The sequence below is a fragment of the Olea europaea genome, chromosome 21 (assembly GCF_002742605.1).
Source record: "Olea europaea var. sylvestris chromosome 21, O_europaea_v1, whole genome shotgun sequence".
In the NCBI taxonomy this organism is placed as follows: Eukaryota; Viridiplantae; Streptophyta; class Magnoliopsida; order Lamiales; family Oleaceae; genus Olea; species Olea europaea.
In genome coordinates this window covers 12,798,110-12,819,529 of record NC_036257.1, presented here as the reverse complement: position 1 = coordinate 12,819,529, position 21,420 = coordinate 12,798,110, and the positions used below count along the sequence as shown (strand labels likewise).

Here is a 21,420-nt window from a genome sequence, read left to right as displayed (position 1 = left end):
TGCAGAGGTAGACGCATACCTGCCTTGAACAGGTATTCACTGACGACCACACAGCCGGGCCTCGGATAGCAGGCCCGCTAGTTCGGCTCGGGGACTAACATTTCTATGGAGTGGGGTACACTATACCTCTCCCTAAGTTCCCCCAACCTCTTCCACATCATGTTCGAAGGTACCCTAGAGGCCCCCCACTCCTAGGTATAATCTACAGGGTCCTCAGTCATGGCATACCTATCCACCTCGGACTCCCCCATCTGACCGACCCCATGATCTAAAGACGCCACTGTCACTAGCTCTCTACCCGAAGTGGACTCCATTTTTCCAGTAAAAAGACAGTAAAATAGAATTTTCTGTAAAAAAACCTAACAGAATTCGACACAAATGGAGATTGGTCGGAAATTGAAATTACAGTCAACCTCGACGTCGAAAAATTTTGAAGATTTGAGAGAATATCAGAGTGCAAGTGTTCAAAAATCCTGAAAAATGGGATTTCATCACCTTTTATAGGGGTTCAGGACGAACCCCGGCCGTTAGATCAAATCTCACTCAATCTGAGCCCTCAAACTCAAATCCAATCCGAGGCGTTGAATTCAAAGGGTTTTTCAATTCTGTGCCTCAGATTCATGCGTACTTCCCATGCACCTCTTCCAGCGCGTCTGCTTCTAGAAGCACCAGCCGCCTTCATAATTGCGTTTTTAATACGACGGCAGCAGACGCCTTGGAAGTCGTAACGGTTTAGCCACTTTTCCTCAAAAACAAGCACAAGACATCAAATATTGGCTCAGCTATCAAGGTATAATCATTACTAGTAGACCTCGGCTCCTCCTCCCCATTCAGCAACGAAGCCTCGCAGGTTCGGTTCCTCAACCACCTCGGTTCCTCTCCCTCATTTAGCAACATAGCCTCGCAGATTCGGTTCCTCAACCACCTCGGCTCCTCCTCCTCATTCAGCAACATAGCCTCGCAGGTTCGGTTCCTCAACCACCTCGGCTCCTCCTCCTCATTCAGCAACGAAGCCTCGCAGGTTCGGTTCCTCAACCACTTCGGCTTCCTCTTCAAAAGATCAACACCTCGCCTACTTCATCGCTCACCCACAGCAACACTTTTCTAATTCCAACCGTGATATAAATATCTACACTTGGACTTGGGGGACTATTGTTGCGTGTTGTCACACCTGGCCAACCTACCTGGACGATGGTCCACTCATGGCGATCCACGTGGCATTCTTGCCGAGGTGGCACACAATGCCGAGGTGGGTTACATCTGAACTGCTTCCAGCCGAAGTTCATCTGCCGAGACTCCTTTTTGTCCGAGGCCCACTAATCGAAGCCAGGCTGCAGGAACCTGTTGAGAGCAGCTGAGGCCCTCCTTTGTAAGTATCATGACAAATGGCCGAAACCCCGAAGCTGATGCACGAGCCTCTGAACCGCAAAGAAACATCCTCCATGGTCACTTCTCCCAAGAGATCGCCTGCACAGATCTTATTCGAATGATTGATGGAACGTTTGTCATAAGCATAAAGGTTAAGTCTTGTCGCTAGCATGAAGGCCCTGCACAAGCAATAAATGTGCCGTAAGCTAGCAAGTCAAGCCCCATACCTAGGAAAAGATGTGTGAACTAAAGAGATGAGGCCACGTGCCACTTCATCAAAGGACTCCCATTTCATATGTACTACTATAAATACTTCCTTGTGTAAAATCAAAAGGCTAATGCAAGAATCAATACAAAGAACTACATTTTACTCAACTCTTTCTCATTTTACTTGCAAGACACAAATCGAGTTTATACACATTTACATATATATTTATGAACACCGGTTGGTAATTATTGTACAATCGGATCACGAACAACCCGCCGGATTCCGAACGTCACCGTCCCGCATCGTTGGGCTATTCCCATGCCCTTTGAACCGCTCGTTTTAGACCGTCCACGTGTCTTAGCGTGTTGGACATTCGCCCACGCAAGCGCGGGTGGGACCGACATCTGTTGGCGCACTTTTTGGGGTCAACATCTTCAATTGTACAAGTCTTATCAAAATTGACTAATTTATATATATCATTATTTTACTTTGTCAAATTGATATTATATTGATAAAAACAAATATAAAAAGACATAACATGTTCAACCGAACAAATTTAAAAATCTATATATTGTAATAAATTAAAGTGTGGAGTTACAACTTTTGTGACAATATCAAAGGAAAAAACACAAAAAATATTGTTCATCCTAATAATCAATGTTGTGTACTAATAACGATAATTATATTTAAGATTTGTAGTGTTTATTTTGGATATTAATTTTGTCAGCTTGCATGTTATCCGTATTTTATTGAACTCGGAATTAAAAAAATAAAAATAAATTAAACAGGCCAAGAAAACTGCCCACGCCGCCCTGTGAATGGCAGGGCGGGGTGTGGGGTGGGAGAAACAGGTGGGAGAAACGGGGCGGGGCGTCCCCGCCCCATTGCCATCACTAGAACTCACTTCGCCCCTGTCCCGAACCTACCCCGTTGACATCACTAGAACTCACTTACTTTAAAAAGAAAAAGCATGGAAGTGAAATAAGAAGAATAAATGCTATATCTTGCAATTTATTTTTGAAGCATTCAAAAATCAAACTAAACCGACCAAAACCAATTAGTACTGATATGGTCTGGTTTTCCCTTTCTCTCCCCCCGCCCCCTTCCCCCCCATGCAACCAATTGTTCCATTTTTACGATTTTCAACTTGGAGTCAGTTCAATTGTTGAGATATTTATTTATAAGAATCATCCACTGTTCACCTCCAATCTTTCCATTATGTTTTTCTTAGCATGCATGTGTAAATATTTTTTTATCCTAAAATTATATTCATGTCACTGACTTTGGGCTGCAAATATGAATTATATTTTTTATATCAGTAAATATATCTGTGCTTTTATGTAAATATGGGTGAAGTATATGAAATTCTGCAATTACCAAATCCACATTGAGTAATCTGTGGTTGGGAAAAAAGGTCGGTAATCTAAGGGTGGAATACTTGTCAAGTTCGGCAACTGATGAAAGAAATCATTTCTTTTTTTTTTTATTCTTTTTTTTTGCTGCCAGAAATCTTTCCTTTTTTTTGGTTGATGACATGTTCGACAACTGAAGGCTGAAGGATGAGTGCTTTCATTAGGCAATATTCTGATCCCAGGATCAATATCAATGCTGACAATTCGTTAATGATTTTGATGAAGAATTGTGCAATTTGTTTGATTCCCACTATGGAAACATCCCCGAATATTATTTATCCATTTTTTGGTTGATGACATCTTTTGTTTTGGGGATGGTATTGGCAGGTTTAAGTGATTTGATCACGCTGATATGGACGAATGTGACTCTTTTGTGGGTGACTCAATCTATTAACTTTCTCATGTCTCTAAAAACTAGATACCCACATATGAAGCGTGTTTTGATAAAATAAATTACTTGGAATAACTTATGACATTGCAAGGAGTTCATAAGACGTTACAAGCACCTAATTACATACATTGGGAAATAATGTCAATTCGTCAACCACACACATAAATCAATCCTTCAACTTGGCGGTTTTCCTTGTTTGTTACATTTGACAATTTCTTTTCCCTTGCTAAAAGTCATGTGCAGTGATATGTCAACGCCTAGTTTCTCGCTAATTCTAGCTAGTCCGTCAAACAATCTTGGCAACTCTTCATCTTCCTTGTTCGGCGCATGATTCACCGGACAATTAATGGAACTTGAGTCCTCGTCTACTGCTTCATCTTTCACCCAATCAAAGTATCCACGGTCATCGTTATAGGTAAAAAACTAACGCCCTTTGTTACCAGTATCCCGTTTGACCTCAAAACATTTCCGATATCCTTGGTCACAACTAGGGCATCGGCGCTTTGATTGGCATGTCCAAAATAGTGCGTGTTGACAGACTCAATTTTTTTTTCCTTTCATTCTACTCGATGACTGCAAATGAAACAATGTGAATCCATCGCCAGTTTGAAACTCTAGAGCATACAACTCAATCATTCCATGCCAATTCGAATTATTCACGAACTTAGTATGAGCAACTATCTCAAAGTATGATAACTTGGAAATTAGAAGTATACTTGCTGTGTGAGAAATATTAAATCTTGAAGAAAGATCAACAGTTTCCGGATCCTAAATATTCAGGAGGAACTATCCGAATTGGTACAGAAAACAACATTTTTCCTAAAGGAATTAATCAATGAAAGCATAAAAAAAAGCAGAACACCTTAAATCTGAAAACCCCTTATCATTAGCAGGAAAGCTCTACATAAACAGAAATATAAAACCATCAGAAATCTCTCGAGGATGACTTCTACTTATCATTAATCCGTGAAGGAATTATTTAGAATTGTAAAAGTTGTATAAATAACTCGGAAACAAGATTTGAATCTGACACTTTAACAATTATCAAACAACTTATTCAAATTGCAAGAAATTTCACCTCATCTAACCTCCAGAAATCTGCTTCATACTTGTACCACCTTACTACTGTCGGAGGTGGAGCTTGGAGCGCCGATCGATTTCACTGTTGGAGGGTTGGTCGACGGCCGGTTGTAGTTTTGGTTGGTGTTGGGTAAAGGCGTCCATCTTCGCTAGGGCAAAATGGCTGGAGCGGGGAAGAAAGTGATTTTGACTATTTCTGCCTTTCCGCCGCCTTCTTTTTTTAGGGAGTGTACCACATCAGCATTTTATAAATTCCTGTACCAATTCTGTAGTTTTTTCCTGTACCTATAGCGGGATTGTCACTTTTAATAGAAGATATTACTGGTTAAGAATAAACTTTTTTTTACAATTGAGGTCAAATGTTCAAGAATTAATACTAATACTACCCTCCCCTTCACCGTTTGACATCTACTTTTTTTAAGTTAAATTCTACATATTTATGTGCCAAGTTTTATCGAATCAATAGAATTTTCATTAAACCTACAACTTGGAAAGCAAATATATAGAATTTTCAAATGGAAGCAATATTCTATAAAGTTCAAGGTTGAGTCTGAAATAGATTAAACTTTAGTAACTAAAATGAACTAATTGAAAAGTTCAGTGGCAACTATTGAAATTAACACTTCGATCCCACGTCACTTTGCAAAAGTTAACCTAATTTTTTTTTCCCATAGTCGGTTCTCCGTTTACATCATTTCTTGATTTGCCATGAATAACGTCAAGAAGAAACCCTGTATAAACACCGCCACTGCGGTGTCTGGAGGCGGTGTACCTCCGTTGGAAGGCCTGCCACTCCCAGACGCCATTATTTTCAGCGAAATTTTTGGTAAGCTAGACTTGGAATCACTTTGTTCCCTGGCTTGCGTTTCCCGGGGACTCCGTTCAGTTGTTTCTCAAGCTCTTTCAACTTTCCCCTCTCTTGATCTCTCTGTAAGCTTTCATTTTCAAGTTATTATGTGCAAAACTCGTTATTTTTATTTAGATTTAATAAGCTAAATGGTTGATTGAGATGATCTTGGCTGTCCTTTTGAGTTCAAGAAACTTTCTTGAAATTTGTTATCTGGGCATATCTGTGTGTTGTAGAAATTGCTTTGTTACAGTTACAGATTATGCAGAGCAAAAAAATATATACAATTTTTTTGTGGGAGGTTTTTATGTTTGAATATCATTGGAGGGGATGCTTACTTAGTTAAATGTGTGTGGAAGAATAGGCAATTTCACTGAATGGTGAGATTCTGGATCGGATTATCCCGAAATTTAGAGGGTTGAAGAGTGTAACTATTGATTGTCTCCGGTTGGATGATTCCTCAGTAATCTGCATTCTTGGGCCGCATCTCCAAGAATTGAATTTGCTCAAGTGTGCCTCACTCTCTTATAACATTCTTTCATCTATTGGTAAAAGGTGCCCCAATTTAAGGTACATACTTTATTTACTCTTGAGTTGTAGCTAGAAAGTTCGGTGCCATCAATTTCAGAACTATCCTGTTGGCCTTTGACTTGCAAGCATAAAAAAGAGCATACACTGATTTGCATAGTGATTGAGAAATGCAAAACTAGGCTTAAAATGCCGATTTGCCGAGCTTAGTTATCTCTGATATATGTATTTCAGGATTCTTGCCCTAGAGTTGGAAGGAGAGACATCACCTGAAATTTTTAAGAAGAACCTAATAGAAATGCTGAAAGGCATTCTCTGTTTGGAGGTAAGTGTTTTCATATTGTTTATTTAACTTCTTCAAACAATTATTTGTTTCACAGAATTGAATTCAGCTATCAACTTATTAAACCTGTAACTTTTGCAGTCTCTATCCATAAAAGTCCGTGGAACAGAGCTTGATGCATACGATTTAACTTGCATTGATCTCTTCCTACCCCAAACTCTCAAACTTCTGAAATTGCAGCCTGTGAACGAGCAAGATGCTATTCTGTTTATGAAAGTACTTGGAGATGGAAAAAATAATCCGGGACACTTGGTCAATTTTGCAATGCCCTCAAATTTAGGATGCACTTGTTTTACACTTCTGTATTTGTCACTTGTCCTGAATGTTATATCTGATGAACTTATCATCTCAATTGCCAATTCGCTTCCATTTTTAGTTGAGCTGGATCTTGAAGACAGACCAAGCACCGACCCAAAACTGCCGCGTGACTTAACTAACACTGGTTTGCAATCTCTAGGCTTGTTTCAGCATCTCACCTCTCTGTCAATTGTGCGCAGTAGACTGAATTATCCAGTGTCTTTTAAAAGAGTAAACGATTTGGGCTTAATGCTTCTTTCTGAGAGTTGCAGAGGCCTAGAGTCTGTGAAACTTGGCGGGTTTTCTACAGTTACTGATGCAGGGTTTTCGTCCATTTTATGCTCTTGCTATAATTTGAAGAAATTTGAAGTTCGCAATGCACCTCTTATGTCAGACTTGGCTTTTCACGACATCATTGGGGTCGTCTCTTTTCTTACTGATCTGAGAATCTTGTCATGCAATCTCATAACTAGCGAAGCTGTGGCTGAACTTGCTGCATCTACAACGTTGGAGGTGTTTGTTACTTATGGTTGCAGGAGCATAGCCAACCCCTGTCTGGACTACATATCACGCCTTAGTACACTAACCACGCTTAATCTAGGAGGAGCTGACATCACAGACAGTGGTCTTGCTGTTTTGGGTAAAGGGAACTTACCAATTGAACGTTTGACTCTTAGAGGATGTGTGAGAGTCACTGACAGAGGAATATTCTCCTTACTCAATGGTGGGGAGAAAATCAAGACGACGTTATCGTCTCTAGATATTGGTAACATGCCAGGAATATCAGATAGAGGTATTAAAACAATTGTTTCTAGTGCTGAAGCAATTACTGAGCTATGTATGAGGTATTGCTTTCATGTGACTAATGCTGCTTTGAAAATGTTGGCTTCTGAGAGATCCAATAAAATTAATTTGCTTCAACGACTCGACCTTTGTCATTGCACGTGTTTCTCGATTGGACTGCTGGAACTATTGCAGGACAGTTCGTTCCGTGGCTTACGATGGCTTGGAGTTGGCAGCACTTCTTTGGTTACTGCAAGGGATAATTGCAGAGTGATATGCGCAAAGAGACCATGGCTGACACTGTGTTTTGAAGGCTGTGAAGTTGGATGTCATGATGGATGGCAATTCCACAAGTCCAATGGCAAATGAATCATTTTACACGTACATCTTTGGTTGACGTTAAGTTTGACACACTTGTGGGGTGACAGTTTTTAATACTGATTGTGTACAACTAGTTTAATCTCTTATTTAATTTTTCCTTCTAGAAATTTAATGTTTTTACGAGATATTTAGCACTTCGTTTTGTACAAATTCTTTGAACTTATTTCTCCATATTCATTTTCAGCATTTACCATTTGGATTAACCACAAAGCAGTAGACAACCTTCTTAATATCAGTTTGAGAAATTAGTAAAAAAGGTCTCAAACTTTTTTATTTATTTGTTCAAATGATCATTTCAGACTGAATTCATCCTAAGGAATTTATAGTGTTGTGCTGCAATGCAATTGATCTTATTTTGTTTTTATTCCGAGGAACACTTCCCATTGAAGGGTTCACTTTTAATGCGACTCACTTGCGTCACTGCACGATTCTATGTCGTTGAAATATGGTAAACTGTACCAATTTATGTTGTCTTGGTTGAGAATTATCGTTTCCACCGTTGAGGTCAAGGATTCAAGAACTATTACGTATTTATGTGTCAAATAGTTATCTCTCGTACTGGCAGCAGGCAAATCCTACGAATTTATATGCCAACTCATCAAATCATTAGATTTTTTAATTAAATCCTACGACATAGAGAATTTTTCAGTTAAAAAGTATATACAATCTACAAAATTTAATGACTAGCCTGAAAAAAAATTAAAATTTTAGTAACTAAAGTGACTAATTATTGAGATTAACTCTGATTCCGTCTCACTAATTTAGATTGCAGAGTTTTCCCATAATTTTTCGCAGTGTCGGTCTCCGTTTACATCCGTAACTTTCTTGATTTGCCATGAATAACGTCAAAAAGAAACCCTGTATAAACACCGCCAATGCCGTTTCTGAAGGCAGTGTACCGCCGTTGGAGGGCCTGCCACTTCCAGAAGCCATTATTTTCAGCCAAAATTTTTAGTAAACTAGATTTGGAATCACTTTGTTCCCGGGCTTGCGTTTCCCGGGGATTCCGTTCAATCGTTTCTCAAGCTCTTTCAACTCTCCCCTGTCTTGATCTCTATGTAAGCTCTATTTTCAAATAATCATGTGCATAACTCATTTTTGTTTATATTTAATAAGCTAAATGGTTAATTGAGATGATCTTGGCTGCCCTTTTGAGTTCAAGAAACTTTCTTGAAATTTATTATCTAGGCATTTCTGTGTGTTGTAGAAATTGCTTTGTTACAGTGACAGGCCATGCTATTCTTTAGGAAAAAAAAAAAAAAAAACAAATACATTTCCTGTGGGAGGTTTTTATGTTTTAATATCATTGAAGGGGATGCATGCTTAGTTAAATGTTCGTGGAATAATAGGCTGTTTCACTGACTGGCGAGATTCTGGATTGGATTATCCCGAAATTTAGAGGTTGAAGTCTCCGGTTGGATGAGTCCTCAGTGACCAACATTCTTGGGCCACATCTCCAAGAATTGAATTTGCTCAACTCACTCTCCTATGACATTCTTTCATCTATTGGTAAAAGGCGCCCCAATTTAAGGTACATTCTTTATTAGATTTGGAATTTTAAATTTCTTCGTATCATGTTAGTCAAAATGGAAAGTACTTTTGAGTTGTAGCTGGAAAGCTCATTGCCATCAGTTTCGGAACTATCCTGTTGGCCTTTGATTTGCAAGTATAAAAATTGATTTGCATACTGATTGAGAATGGCAAGGCTAGGCTTAAAATGCCAATTTGCCCTGCTTAGTTATCTCTGATATTAAAAATTATTATCTTCATTCATTGGCATTTTCGCACCTGTTATAGCTTGACTTATAGAGTGTGATACACCTGTTGATAAACAAAAATGCAGCATTTTGTTTTAAGTTTTTCTCCAGCCAATGTAAATTATCTATATCCATTAGTCTATTGATCTGATTTACCAAATTTATATGAACTACAAATACAAAATTGATACGTGTGTAGATAATTTAATGCATGGTTTCTGAACTTTACTATAGGTCACTTGCTTACCGTTCTTTAAAAAGTTACTTGTTGCTCAATCAATTTTACTATAAGTTACTATGTATTCATCGAAATTTAAAAAGTTACTCACCGTTCACGTAAATTTGAATAAAGTTACTTGTTGCTCACTAAGCTTTGTAATAGGTAACAATCATGTAAATGATATGCGTGATTGATCGGTAACTTTGTTCAAATTTGGGTAAGCAATAAATAACCTTTTAAATTTCAATGAGCAAGTAGTAATCTATAGCAAAGTTCAATGAGCAAAGAGTAACTTTTTAAATTTTGGTGAGCAAGTAGTAACCTATAGCAAAGTTCAATGACCATTGATTAAATTAACTCATACCTGTGCGGTCAGTAGAAATGTGACTTTATTTTCCTTTCTAAGAATAGAGTTATTGCGTGGGAAGTGAAATTAAATCTTTGAGCATATTGACTTGTTAAATGTTGTTTTTCTACTAATTCAGAACTTAAATTTCCTACTTGATAATGAATGTAGTTATACCTGAACGATTTTGTTGCTCTGGATTCAGTCCTTTATTTTGTTATTTTTATAATATATATATTTTCAGGAGATACATCACCTAAAATTTTCAAGAACCTTATAGAAATTTTGAAAGGCATTCTCAGTTTGGAGGTAAATATTTTCATATTGTTTATTTAACTGCTTATACTATTTATTTTAAGCAAGTTCGGTCGTTGAAATAATTATTTGTTTCACAAAATTGAGTTCAGCTATCAACTTATTAAACCTGTAACTTTTGCAGTCTATCCATAAAAGTCCTTGGAATAGAGCTTGATGCATATGATTTAACTGCCATTGATCTCTTCCTACCCCAGACTCTCGAACTTCTTAAATTACAGCCTGTGAATGAGTAAGATGCTATTCTGTTTACAGAAGTACTTGGAGAAGGAAAAAATAATCCGGGACGCTTGGTCAATTTTGCCATGCACTCAAATTTTGGACACACTGTTTTTTACACTGCTGCATTTGACACTTGTCCTGAATGTCAGATCTGATGAACTTATAATCTTAATTGCCAATTCGCTTCCATTTTTAGTTGAGCTGGATCTTGAAGACGGAACAAGCATCGAACCAAAACTGCCTCATGACTTCACTAACGCTGGGCTACAATCTCTAGGCTTGTTTCAGCATCTCACCTCTCTGTCAATTGTAGGCAGTATACTGAATTTTCCAGTGTCTTTTAAAAGAGTAAATGGTTTGGGCTTAATGCTTCTTTCTTAAGAGTTGCAGAGGCCTTGAGTCTGTGAGACTTGGTGGGTTTTCTACGGTTAGTGATGCAGGGTTTTCGTCCATTTTATGCTCTTGCTATAATTTGAAGAAATTTGAAGTTTGCAATGCACCGCTAATGTCAGACTTGGCTTTTCATGACACCAATGAGGTCGTCTCTCCTCTTACTGATCTGAGAATCTTGTCGTGCAACCTCATAATTAGCAAAGCTGTGGCTGAACTTGCTGCATCTACTGTATTGGAGTGCTTGTTCTTATGGTTGCAGGAGCATCGCCAACCCCTGTCTCGACTTCATATCACTCCTTAGTACACTAACCACGCTAAACCTAGGAGGAGCTGATATCACATTGACAATGGTCTTGCTGTTTTGGGTAAAGGGGACTTACTGATGAACATTTGAGTCTAGAGGATGTGTGAGAGTCACTGATGGAGGAATATTCTCCGTACTCAATGTTGGGGAGAAAATCAAGATGACGTTATCATCTCTAGATATTGGTCACATGCCAGGAATATTAGATAGAGGTATCAAAAGCTTCAAAACAATTGTTTCTAGCTCGAGCAATTACTGAGCCATATATGAGGGAGCAATTACTGAGCCATATATGAGGTATTGCTTTCGTGTGACCAAGGCTGCTTTGTAAATGTTGGCTTCTGAGAAATCCAATAGAATTAATTTGCTTCAACGACTTGACCTTCGTCATTGCATGAGGTTCTCAATTGTACTGCTGGGATTATTGCAGGACAGTTCGTTTCGTGGCTTGCGATGGCTTGGATTTGGCAGCACTTCTTTGGTTACTGCAAGGGATAATTACAGAGTAATATGCACAAAGAGACCGTGGCTGACTCTCTGTTTTGAAGACACTGAAGTTGGATGTCATGATGGATGGCAATTACGCCATTCTAATGGCACGTCTTGATTCTCTGGTTTGCTTCTCCCCCATTAGAAATTTAGGGTCCATTTGACTGCGAAGATGGAATTTGGGTGGAAAGAAAATTAATTTCAGGGAATTGAATTGCCTGGAAATTATTTTTCTGGGAATTGTAAATTATTGTATTTAATTGATATAATTTTTCACGTGGAATTCGTTGAAATTAAAGTGTCTTTTAGTGTTCGTTTGGCTTTATTTTATATGAAAATTATCAATTAAAGTGATAGATTTTACTGATATTGGGGATGAAATTTATTTCCATTGCAAAAAAAAAAAGAAAAAAAAAATCATCCATCTTTTGGTGTTCGTTTGACTTTGTTTTATGTGGAAATTGTCAATTAAATATTTTTTTTATAATAATTCTTAGAATTTGTTTTCATTACAAAAAATAAAAAAATAAAAAAATAATAATAATAAAAATGCTACAGTACCGAGAATTCCAATTCCACAAAATTCAGGAAAAGAGGCGCATGAGTGGGGTTGTCAAGAATTTCCTTTGCCAAGAAATTTTGGGGTATCAAACAAGAAAAAAGTACAATTCCATTTTCCATAAAAAAAAAAAAAAAACACATAATCAAACAGGGCCTTAATGTTTTTACAAGATGTTTAGCACTTTGTTTTGTACAAATTCTTTAAACTCATTTCTCCATATTCATTTTTAGCACCTACTTTTTGGATTAACCACCAAACAGTAGACACATTTTTAATATCGAGAAATTAGGAGCCTGTTTGGGAGTGATTTTGAGAATTGATTTTTTGACCGTTAGGAGAAAAGTGGAATCCACCTGTAAGAGAAGAAGTCAAATATGACGGTTGAAATAGTAAAATAATGGTTAAAAAATCAAATTTTTGGGTGAAAAAATCGGGCCCAAACAGCCCCTAGTACTAATGGTTATTTCAGACTGAATTTACCCAAAAGGATTGTTTTTTGTTTTGTTTCAAGGGACAATTAAGTCAGATAACTTTCTCCACCCAAAAAAAAAAATTTTAATATATATATATATATAGAAAATTTTGAAAATTCGAAAAAAGATGGAAAAGGAAAATTCAAATTTGAAAATAGATAGAAAAGGAAAATTCTTCTTACAATAAAACACATCCCAACTACCATACTGTCACCGTTGTCACATAACTGCCACCATTGGGGCACGTGTCGCAAACTCTTGATTTTTCAGAAAATCTACGAAATCATTTTGGATAAAGATATTTGTACAAAATAAAGGCAAAATGATGTACTCACTCTAACAAAATTAACGAATCCCACGTGAATTTAAAAAATGTCGACTTGTAGTCCCCACTCGCACTATAAGTAGTGAGTAAAGGAATTTGTAAAAAAAAAAATTTGTACATGCAGCATTAACCAATCATTTTTTGCGCCTTAATTAAGCTCTAACCTTTTGTACAATTTGTACATTGATTTCCTTTGAATTTTGGGGTAGCCAATCATTGGTTGGGAAAGAAGACGTTGAATATAGATAGCGAAGCTTTCAGAGTACATCCTTGCGGCCTCGTCCGTTCAAAATAAGGCAATTTGCACCAAAAATGAAAAAGTTTCGGTCAATTTGTGCAAAAGTGAAATGTTTGGACCAAAAATGCAATTTGGGCTGAATTTGGGACTACTTACGCAAACTTCCTTAACATTTCTTGAAAAAACCTACTAACAAAAACTATTGTGCCAAACGGTAGAACCTGATAAAATCATCTTAAATATAAAGAAACAGAAAACAAAAACCATCTCGATTCCTGCAATGTCATGAATTCTTAAAGATTAACATTCAAGAGATATCTTGTATGTGCATCAGCTTCAAAAGGAGATTTGCCATTGCGGGCAGATGATGATGATGATCGGCTTTCAGATAAAAGCACTCCGTCCACCCCGGCGACTTTGCCTGTCATATGCAGTGTTGAATTTATCGACCAGCTCGTTCATCGTGCTGCCCAAACAACAAAAGAAGAGTATTCATATCACATGCAGCAACTTAAAACTAATCTGTGGTATATAAAGCTGTTAAATTCATTGATGAGCCAAAACCAAGTCTTCAGTGTATACTGGTAGCAAATTCTATTTATTAGCAGAAAGGAAAATGGATAATTTTTAACAGAAACTGATTGGTTCCAATGATAACCCAGCAAAACTAGAGTAAAAATCATTATTCAAATTGTGCGCCTGCCAGCAAATGCTATACAAACTTTACCTGCATCCTAATTCAGAACTGGTCTAACTGTTTTCACCCATGACACTGCTTCTCCTTTTATTATCAAAGTCAAGAATTTCATCTTCTAAAAGTAAATGGATTATTAGAACGCTAATAAACATACCTTGAGCAGTTGGTGAACATGGCAAGGTAACTAATCAATAACGTGTCATTGTATTCCTGTAAATAATATAAAATATTAAAATCAGAAAATGATAAAAATGAACTTGTTCCAAGATTAAATGTACTTCTATCATCATATGAATGTGAGAATCAATTTAAGCAAATGAAAAATACAGAAGAAAAATGCAACAAGAACAAAAAGTAGACAAGAATTTCCCCTTGCAGCACGCCTATCCAATAACCCCCATAAGCAAGTGAAACATACATAGTACCGATAAGTAATCTGAAGGAAAATCATAAATTTGTGAATAAGTACTCACCATCAAGAAATCATCCTGAAACTTTTCAGATTCGATTGCTGGCAATCTTCTTAAGAGACTAGATACTTGCCTTAGCAATGAATTTTCAACAGGAACATCACCTGAATACAGCAGCAACTCAATTAACAATTTATAGCTGCGGTCCTTAGGAGACCAGACTTTTTTGCCCTTCATCAAGAAGGCCAATCAAAGCTCTCTAAGAACAAGATTTGCTTGCATGATGGGCTAGGCATTTCTAGACTGCGAAACTTAAAACATATATAAGCAAATAAACCACACTTTCTTTATTTACTTCATTCAGAATTTGGAATTTAGATCCACTAAGAACTTCAGATTCTGGTTTAAAAACATGCTCTTATCCTAACCAAAAAGCACAGAAACATTTTTGGAGGAAAAAATCCTCCTATACACTAGTCAAAATAAACCCCCAAAAAAAAAGAGCCTTTCCCCCAAAAGTGGCTGTATATACCTTTTTGCATTGCAAGAAGATAATGATTAAGTCCTCTGATTCTGCTATTCAGCATCTTGATGGCACTGTGTATGCCTGTAAGGTGAGCAGCCACTACAAACAAAATTCATTTGTAAGTCCTATGCACATGCTAATAACAACAAAAATGAACAGGGGTGGGCAGGCATGAATCCCAGGTCCCTAACTAAAGAAATATCTCTCACTTAGCACCTGTCTGAGTCCCATTATCTAAAAACTGTTTTTCCCAAATTTATTTTCAATCACACATTCTCCCAATAAAATAATTTGCAGTAAATCGAATACTTTTTCCTACTTTTTTAACCACACATTCTCCCAAAAAAAAAAAAAATCACTATTACAAAACTCATTTTTCTTAAAAAATGTGGCTCTTAACTTCTGATGAAACAGTTAGGGATAACTTATATCAAGAAAACTTATATAAAAAGAGGAAGGACTCACATTGAGTTGCAGCTGAACCCCCATCAGACGGCTTAAGATGGGCAACATGATCGATGGAGATTCGTTCAGCTTCTACTGTCTGACAAGCAAGTAAAAATGATATGTAAGTCTTTTGATGTCTAACTTGTGCAAAGCACAATCTGAAAGAATGTGAAGAACATACCTCTATTGTGTAGCCGGACCGAACAAAAATAAGCTGGGGGATACCATCAATCACATGCAACTCTTGAGAGAGAATAATTGGTTGCAAAGAACAATAAAGAAAATTAACAAATTTCACATATTTATAATTTAAAACAATCAAATTAGCAGGTATTATGATTGCGAGAACATGATTAATGTAGCCTAGAGTTCAAAACAATTAAAACATAGTTGAATAAGGTGGCAGGAGTAAATTTGATGATTGAAATGTAGAACTAAAAACAAATGTAAGGGCTAATCATTAATCAAACAAGAATATATCCTAAACACAGCTCCAGGCATTCTCAAGGTACATGGTAATTTTGATGTGGCTTGCCTATTACTACATACATTAGATGAACCACAAACAAGTAATTAGGATATCAGAGGCTCTAATATCAGCACAGCTCTTCATTTTTCAATATGTTAAACTACTTACTTTACTCTCTCCCAACCAGGGATGAATGGTATCTATTAAGAATATTAGTGAACCTTGCACGAATTTAGAAGCTATCACCAAAATTTTTGGAATATTTTCAACACTTTCCACATATTGAAAATTTTATGTAAAAATTATTTCCATGACCTGGGAATTTGTGTACCTATATAATGGTGTCTCACACATTAAACTATATTGTCTAATTTAACCATGAAAGCATGATAGACAAATCTTTGAAATATACATATCATTAATTGGAAGCACTTAGACGCACAACCTTATAGATTGCTCAAATACTCTCTCAAGCCAACATGCGGACCTTGCATCTATCCTAATTCATGAGGCTCTATCCTTTGATTCATTGAAGGCGGCAAGTCATCAACGCTCTACAGTCATATAGGTAGACTTATCAAGAATGAGCCATAACTAAATTACTTTAACACTTTCGTATTTCAAGTGCATGTTGGCGAAGCTTAAATTGCTTATAAGTTAGTCAAACTCTATTTTTTTATCCACACATTCCATAAGACCACAACTTTTTACCTACTTTGACCCATATATTATTCACACATCTCAAAGGATCCGCTACTTATAATTTAATAAAAGCTTTGCCAAATATGCTCTAAGTCACAGCATTTAGCTCGTTCTGCCCCTTCTATTACCACGTATAAGTACTATTTGCTTGGGATATATTTTTCTCCAAACATCTCGTATGATGTGTTTACTCATCAAACTCTAGATATTGACATTTCAAAACTTGAGTCGATTTCTCACGGTTGCTGTATATATGGAAATTGGCTTGAGTATCATCCATCTAGCATTCTTGTTTAATAGCATGCCTACGAATTTAATTGCAGAGCATGCTTTTAAGTGTCTTACGCAACAGCCAAATAATAAATACATACCACTTTCAAAAATTGTAACTGGCAAATCTTTCTGTGCCGGGTTGATCGACGGATTGAGAAGAACAAATACGGGGCTCTCATTGATATCCATCAACTGTTAGGAAGAAAAGAATTAGGGAGCATGTATGGATCTGCTGCTATTGTGTATTTAATATAAACCTAATATGCATTATCTCAGCATCTAAAGCACCATGGAGCCACTATCTAATAAACTCAAACTCAATATGTGTTCGTTTTTGCGGCAAGTATATTAGAATACATAATCATAGGTGAATCTAGTTAGGTCATTATAAACAATAAAAAAGATTTAAAATATTTGAGCATAGTACTGTTCTTTCCTTTTTCCAGTGAAAGTGCGGCAGAGTGGGAAATCTAACCTTGAAGTGGACAAATAACATATTGATAGCAAATGAAGATGCCAATTAATATCAATTCAAGGGCAGAAACGAGAAACACTTCAAAAATCTAAGCATGTCAATCCGTGACATGCCATGACAAATTTTCCAGTGTTAGGATGCACATCTTTGACTTTAATATAAACAATGAAGAACTATATAAACATCTTCCGAAATTCCCAGCTTAGTTTATCCGTGCTCACTCATGCCCGGCTTGTATACTCAGTAACTCAACTACAATCCAAATTCACATTCTCCTCATCCAACCCCGAGGGTAGCTCGGTGATCTGGCTTTGGGTTTCCTCCCTAATGGTTACCAGTTCGAGTTCGCTTAGGCCACTAAGGTGAGTACCGGTTGTAAACTTTAACCCCATAGGATTAGTCGAGGTAAGTGTAAACCCGTGGTCATAATAAAAAAAATAAATAAAAAAGAAAAGAAAAAAAAATTCTCCTCATATTCCATATGCAAATTTTTTCTGTAACGATAGGCACTGAGAATATTCAAATTGCATAACTTACACGCGTGATCTCAAAATATACCAGTCCAATCTCCATTTGAGTTTAAACAAAATTTATTCCATCAGACAAAACTATACAATTACAGGAAAAAAAAAATGAACTCACAGCTCTGTGAATGAGCATATCAGATTCTTGGGCATCGCTCCCCGTCGAGTACCATCCTAGTATATAAAAATTTGGAAACACCTTCTTATCTGCTCAACGCATGAAAATCTTTACTTTCGATTTCCACCACCCAGAACGAAACAAATATAACATAAATAAACGAAGTACATACAGAGTTCCTGTTTTTTCTCCAGGAAGGCACGGTCCAGGGAGTGAGTTAATGGATCGAATAGGAGCTCGAAACTGTTGAATATCTCGACAGTACGGCCGCGTTGGACGCCTATAACGCATCCGAACACTCGAGGTGACTGCTGAGGTGGCGATGAGGATTCAGCGTCGGCGACGTTTGAGGCGGAGGGAGCGTGAGGGGTGGTGGAAGGGGGTAAAGACTGGGACTTGATCCGAGTGTAGTGATCGGAAATGTTGACAATGACTAGTGGATGGAGCTTGAATGTTAGCTCTTCATTTTTCAATATGTTAAACTACTTACTTTACTCTCTCCCAACCAGGGACGAATGGTATCTATTAAGAATATTAGTGAACCTTGCACGAATTTAGAAGCTTTCACCAAAATTTTCGGAATATTTTCAACACTTTCCACATATTGAAAATTTTATGTAAAAATTATTTCCATGACCTGGGAATTTGTGTACCTATATAATGGTGTCTCACACATTAAACTATATTGTCTAATTTAACCATGAAAGCATGATAGACAAATCTTTGAAATATACATATCATTAATTGGAAGCACTTAGACGCACAACCTTATAGATTGCTCAAATACTCTCTCAAGCCAACATGCGGACCTTGCATCTATCCTAATTCATGAGGCTCTATCCTTTGATTCATTGAAGGCGGCAAGTCATCAACGCTCTACAGTCATATAGGTAGACTTATCAAGAATGAGCCATAACTAAATTACTTTAACACTTTCGTATTTCAAGTGCATGTTGGCGAAGCTTAAATTGCTTATAAGTTAGTCAAACTCTATTTTTTTATCCACACATTCCATAAGACCACAACTTTTTACCTACTTTGACCCATATATTATTCACACATCTCAAAGGATCCGCTACTTATAATTTAATAAAAGCTTTGCCAAATATGCTCTAAGTCACAGCATTTAGCTCGTTCTGCCCCTTCTCTTACCACGTATAAGTACTATTTGCTTGGGATATATTTTTCTCCAAACATCTCGTATGATGTGTTTACTCATCAAACTCTAGATATTGACATTTCAAAACTTGAGTCGATTTCTCACGGTTGCTGTATATATGGAAATTGGCTTGAGTATCATCCATCTAGCATTCTTGTTTAATAGCATGCCTACGAATTTAATTGCAGAGCATGCTTTTAAGTGTCTTACGCAACAGCCGAATAATAAATACATACCACTTTCAAAAATTGTAACTGGCAAATCTTTCTGTGCCGGGTTGATCGACGGATTGAGAAGAACAAATACGGGGCTCTCATTGATATCCATCAACTGTTAGGAAGAAAAGAATTAGGGAGCATGTACGGATCTGCTGCTATTGTGTATTTAATATAAACCTAATATGCATTATCTCAGCATCTAAAGCACCATGGAGCCACTATCTAATAAACTCAAACTCAATATGTGTTCGTTTTTGCGGCAAGTATATTAGAATACATAATCGTAGGTGAATCTAGTTAGGTCATTATAAACAATAAAAAAGATTTAAAATATTTGAGCATAGTACTGTTCTTTCCTTTTTCCAGTGAAAGTGCGGCGGAGTGGGAAATCTAACCTTGAAGTGGACAAATAAAATATTGATAGCAAATTAAGATGCCAATTAATATCAATTCAAGGGCAGAAACGAGAAACACTTCAAAAATCTAAGCATGTCAATCCGTGACATGCCATGACAAATTTTCCAGTATTAGGATGCACATCTTTGACTTTAATATAAACAATGAAGAACTATATAAACATCTTCCGAAATTCCCAGCTCAGTTTATCCGTGCTCACTCATGCCCGGCTTGTATACTCAGTAACTCAACTACAATCCAAATTCACATTCTCCTCATCCAACCCCGAGGGTAGCTCGGTCATCTGGCTTTGGGTTTCCTCCTAATGGTTACCAGTTCGAGTCAGCTTAGGCCACTAAGGTGAGTACCGGTTGTAAACTTTAACCCCATAGGATTAGTCGAGGTAAGCGTAAACCCGTGGTCATAATTAAAAAAATAAATAAAAAAAGAAAAGAAAAAAAAAATTCTCCTCATATTCCATATGCAAATTTTTTCTGTAACGATAGGCACTGAGAATATTCAAATTGCATAACTTACACGCGTGATCTCAAAATATACCAGTCCAGTCTCCATTTGAGTTTAAACAAAATTTATTCCATCAGACAAAACTATACAATTACAGGAAAAAAAAAATGAACTCACAGCTCTGTGAATGAGCATATCAGATTCTTGGGCATCGCTCCCCGTCGAGTACCATCCTAGTATATAAAAATTTGGAAACACCTTCTTATCTGCTCAACGCATGAAAATCTTTACTTTCGATTTCCACCACCCAGAACGAAACAAATATAACATAAATAAACGAAGTACATACAGAGTTCCTGTTTTTTCTCCAGGAAGGCACGGTCCAGGGAGTGAGTTAATGGATCGAATAGGAGCTCGAAACTGTTGAATATCTCGACAGTACGGCCGCGTTGGACGCCTATAACGCATCCGAACACTCGAGGTGACTGCTGAGGTGGCGATGAGGATTCAGCGTCGGCGACGTTTGAGGCGGAGGGAGCGTGAGGGGTGGTGGAAGGGGGTAAAGACTGGGACTTGATCCGAGTGTAGTGATCGGAAATGTTGACAATGACTAGTGGATGGAGCTTGAATGTTAGCCCACTGCTCGAAGATGACGCCATATTCTCTTCGAATCCTAAGCCCTTTGCTTGTTTGATTGAAAATGGAACAGAAGGGCTTTAGCTCGCTTCCTCTGTAACCTTTCCCCTTTACAATATGGGGAATTTGGCTTTGTAGCCATAAATAGGATTGTTTAGAGAAATGGTCAAATTTAGCCCCGTTTGGCCCTTTTTAATTAGAACTCATTAAATTTTATTTATTTATTTATTATTATTATTATTGTTCAAAATAAAGATGAGAATAGACGAGAATACCCACTACTTCAACTCTCCACTGTTAAGCCTCATTTGATTTTGTTAGGAATCAAAATTTTAATAGATTTTCATAGAAATTAATGAAATTTATTGAAAATGAGATGGAGTGTAATACCCCAAAAAAATTTGTACAATATATTATGAAGCATAAATGCACGTTTTGAGATTTTAGGATAACCTAGCAACTTTAGTATTTTCTAGGGACCTTGTGTTAATAATCATAATAATTGGACATATATGAATTTTGGATATATATGAGTTTTGCATGAAGTTAAATTTTAATATTATTTTGGATATTTATTAAATTATTATTGAATTATCCGATATAAAAGTATTTAAATAAAACCT

At 36.9% G+C, this 21,420-nt stretch overlaps 2 protein-coding genes and 1 long non-coding RNA gene across 6 annotated transcripts; 2 read left to right on the top strand and 1 right to left on the bottom strand.

The window, feature by feature from the left end:
• The first annotated feature begins 5,123 nt into the window (after positions 1-5,123).
• LOC111370729 (F-box protein At-B) lies at positions 5,124-7,833 on the top strand. The gene is made up of 4 exons (XM_022992575.1): positions 5,124-5,389; positions 5,671-5,876; positions 6,069-6,159; positions 6,259-7,833. The coding sequence occupies exons 1-4, from the start codon at positions 5,168-5,170 to the stop codon at positions 7,624-7,626; spliced, it is 1,887 nt and encodes a 628-aa protein (XP_022848343.1). The 5' UTR covers positions 5,124-5,167; the 3' UTR covers positions 7,627-7,833.
• Positions 7,834-8,405: 572 nt separating this feature from the next.
• On the top strand, positions 8,406-11,710 carry LOC111370727. Of its 2 annotated transcripts, XR_002698487.1 has the most exons (6): positions 8,406-8,696; positions 8,988-9,169; positions 10,206-10,270; positions 10,401-10,508; positions 10,695-11,492; positions 11,626-11,710. It is a non-coding gene; the product is annotated as an uncharacterized LOC111370727 (long non-coding RNA). The 2 variants fall into 2 exon arrangements; XR_002698486.1 differs by having other exon boundaries at positions 10,401-11,492.
• Positions 11,711-13,415: 1,705 nt separating this feature from the next.
• LOC111370726 (COP9 signalosome complex subunit 6a-like) lies at positions 13,416-20,933 on the bottom strand. 3 transcript variants are annotated; one of them, XM_022992572.1, is made up of 10 exons: positions 20,792-20,927; positions 18,096-18,376; positions 17,924-18,012; positions 16,905-16,998; positions 15,544-15,605; positions 15,381-15,459; positions 14,922-15,014; positions 14,453-14,553; positions 14,134-14,189; positions 13,416-13,748 (listed from the first exon to the last, which is right to left on the bottom strand). In XM_022992572.1, exons 1-10 carry the CDS (start codon positions 20,818-20,820, stop codon positions 13,667-13,669), a joined length of 966 nt encoding a protein of 321 aa, XP_022848340.1. In that variant the 5' UTR covers positions 20,821-20,927; the 3' UTR covers positions 13,416-13,666. The 3 variants fall into 3 exon arrangements, with proteins under 3 accessions (XP_022848340.1, XP_022848341.1, XP_022848342.1); XM_022992573.1 differs by lacking the exons at positions 16,905-16,998; positions 17,924-18,012; positions 18,096-18,376 and adding exons at positions 19,319-19,412; positions 20,339-20,427 and having other exon boundaries at positions 20,511-20,933; XM_022992574.1 differs by lacking the exon at positions 16,905-16,998 and having other exon boundaries at positions 15,544-15,576; positions 20,792-20,928.
• Between the last annotated feature and the right edge of the window lie 487 nt (positions 20,934-21,420).